Genomic DNA, 2,973 nt, shown 5'->3' with positions numbered 1-2,973 from the left:
AACTGCAACCAAACAAGAGAAAATAAGAAAACATTTTTCTTCATACCAAACACACCAGTCTCTCTAGTTTATGTCCGAAAAGTAATTAAATTTTTGTTAATCCTAGAAAAGAAGCGTGTAGAACAAGAAATGAGATGGCTAGACTATGTCAACTTGGAAACTAGAGACAATAGGCGCACCTGGTTTTATTGCTTTCCAAGTGAAAGACTTAGTATTATTATCATGACCAGCCCACTGAAAAATGTAATTAAATTAACCCTCTCTCGCTTGCAAATTCAATTTGTCAAATGTAGATTGGTGGAAGCATTCCAAAATCCAGCTAGTCCTTGCTTTCCAATAGTACAATAATAATTATATATATATATGTATATAATGATGGAAATACAGGAGGCAAAAACATCACCTATACGTTGGCTTTAACTTATATGCGTATATTATTAGCTTCAACTCTATACCTGTTCTTCCTTTAATTTCTCAAGCAATTGATATTTCCAATAGTAGCATAGTACTAAATGGGGCGTTGGATTAGACCTGAGGTAATACTCAAATAATAATCCTTATTTCATGGAGTAGTACTTTGTATATGTTTTCGGGATTTAAACTTGATAGATTTAGTTTTTATAAGTTTTTAAATTTCTCAAACATATTTTTATTATGTGTCAAAAATATTAAGTTCAGTTAGTATGCAGGTATATCCACTAATGGCAGCCATGACATTTGTAACGGGAATGTGTGTTTTCCAGCTGACGAGGAATGTTCTTTTAAACCCTGATGTTAGGTACCCAGCTAATTTCTTTAATAAAATTTCACCATGTCAGTTGTCTAGAGTCATTATTAACTAAATATATATATATATATTGTAGGATCAACAAAGCACATAGAAGCATGGGAGTACTTGAAAATGAAGAAGAAGGGGAGAAATATGCAAAGCACAGCCTTCGCAACTTCCTTCGTACTCGTCCACCACAAGTCATGCCTTCTATCAATCGTTTCTTTTCTGATGACAACAATAATTGAATTTTCGATTATTATCCAATTATAATACTAATAATAAGTTTTGGTTCATCGAAAATAACTTTTTTATCTCATATTTTTACACTGATAGAAATATATTGCATGGATATATTGTTGTTGTAATTATAGTCTATGTCTGTCTTTCAATTCGGGTCTCCATAGTGTACCTTTTCCATTTCCTTCTTTTCCGAAGTTATTCTTACATGCATGTGTAGAAAAAAAACTGAATTTCTAATCGTGTGATTGGTCCATATATACTTCTTGTCCCCCTTTTTTTTTTTTTTTTTTTTTTTCATTTTCTTTTGGTTTGGTATGATAAAAGTCACGATGGTCTGTGTAATTCGAGTGTTTCTACAAAGATGTACTGTAATTCTTTTTAAAAAAAATAAAGAAAATCACAATCACTTTATAAATTTACCCGTTTGGACGTAACAAGTACTCATTTCGTTCTATTTCATGTCACTCTTTTATTTTAAGTTTGTTTGATGTCATCTTTCTGGATTTTAAATACTAGTAATAATTTAACTATAACAAAATAAACTTTTGATTTTCTTCCTAATAGTATTTGTGGCCACAAAAATCTCTTGACATTTTTCAGATTACGGCAAGTTAATAAAGTATTCGGCCTTTCTTAAATTTTAGGTTCAATCAATTACTTTCACACAAATTAATGAAATAGTGAGAATCTTATTTTAGTAAAATATAATTTAAATAAGTACCCTCTTTGTCCATTTTTACTTGTTCATCACATTAAAAGTAGATGTCAGATTTCACTTATCAAATTTAAAATGTCAAAAAGTAATTCATCACTTCGCTTCACAAATTTATTCTTATTATTAATTATAGTCATTTCTCGTGTATTTTTCAAAACCTTAAAATTATTATATTGAAAGAGTGATGTAGTATAATTTTCATTATAATTATTTCTCTAGTGAGTGCGCAAAGTTAATATTAGATAAATAAAAATAAACAAATAAAGTACTTGCAATGCTAATTTTAACTTTCTAATTATATTTTTCTCAAATGTCGTACAAATACCTGATTAAAGCCATTCATATTGGAACAAAGTTTTGTAAAAGTTACATAAATTTCAATCTTTTCAAAGCTAATTATTCTCTATATCGACTCTTTTTAATATTACTAAAAATCCTTGATTTAATCCATATGAATACATCACATTCTTTTGGATATATCATTAATTTTACACGAATACATTGTATTCTTTAGGATATATCACTTAATTTGACACAGATACATCACATTCCTTATAGATACAACACTTAATTTTACACGCATACATCACATTTTTTAGGATACATCACTTAATTTTACATAGATACATCACATGCTTCAATGATGCATCCAAGCTTTTAAGTAAAATCAGAGATTTATGTGATTATCTAAAAGAGTTGAAACTTTAAGTAGTTGTGATAAATTAATTAGTGGTATAATGTATTTTTTCCAAAAGTTTGTAATCCTACCTCTAAATCTAGCATTGGGCCTATAGCTGTAGTGGGCTAAAGTTGCTCCAGGCCTACCGCTACTCATACATGAAAGGCGGCAATTGCAACCTACTTGGGCCCTGTTGTTTTGGTGGTTCAAAGCTATCTCATTTATTTCCAACAAAAAAAATGTTCATCCAAACATTAAATTACAAAGGGAAAAGGACACTGTGTATCATTTTTTAAAATAAATAGCCCAAGTTTAAGATTTTGCCCAAAAGTGGTCAGTCGATTATATTATTTTCATTTTATAACTATTTCCTAATTTGGATTATTTTGGCCGATGTAGTTCAGATGCAGTCCATAAACAATACTGATGCAGTTTTTAACTTGGGCCATCTGGCCCTTTTAAAAATATTTCAGTTTTTTTTGCTATAAATTTTTGGGCAAAATTCAGAAATAACATATTTATCCTCTTAATTATGAGTTTCATAACAACCGTTTCATAATTACATAA

At 29.4% G+C, this 2,973-nt stretch overlaps 1 protein-coding gene across 2 annotated transcripts; it reads left to right on the top strand.

Moving 5' to 3' along the window:
- Positions 1–275: 275 nt before the first annotated feature.
- LOC107861428 lies at positions 276–1,446 on the top strand. 2 transcript variants are annotated; one of them, XM_047407501.1, is made up of 3 exons: positions 276–536; positions 683–778; positions 864–1,446. In XM_047407501.1, the coding sequence occupies exons 2-3, from the start codon at positions 684–686 to the stop codon at positions 1,015–1,017; spliced, it is 249 nt and encodes an 82-aa protein (XP_047263457.1). In that variant the 5' UTR covers positions 276–536; position 683; the 3' UTR covers positions 1,018–1,446. The 2 variants fall into 2 exon arrangements, with proteins under 2 accessions (XP_047263457.1, XP_016562252.1); XM_016706766.2 differs by having other exon boundaries at positions 277–536; positions 690–778.
- Positions 1,447–2,973: the final 1,527 nt, after the last annotated feature.

The sequence above is a fragment of the Capsicum annuum genome, chromosome 2, assembly GCF_002878395.1.
Source record: "Capsicum annuum cultivar UCD-10X-F1 chromosome 2, UCD10Xv1.1, whole genome shotgun sequence".
Classification (NCBI taxonomy): Eukaryota; Viridiplantae; Streptophyta; class Magnoliopsida; order Solanales; family Solanaceae; genus Capsicum; species Capsicum annuum.
Note: the sequence above shows the minus strand (reverse complement) of the source record. Positions and strands in the feature narration are given on the sequence as shown.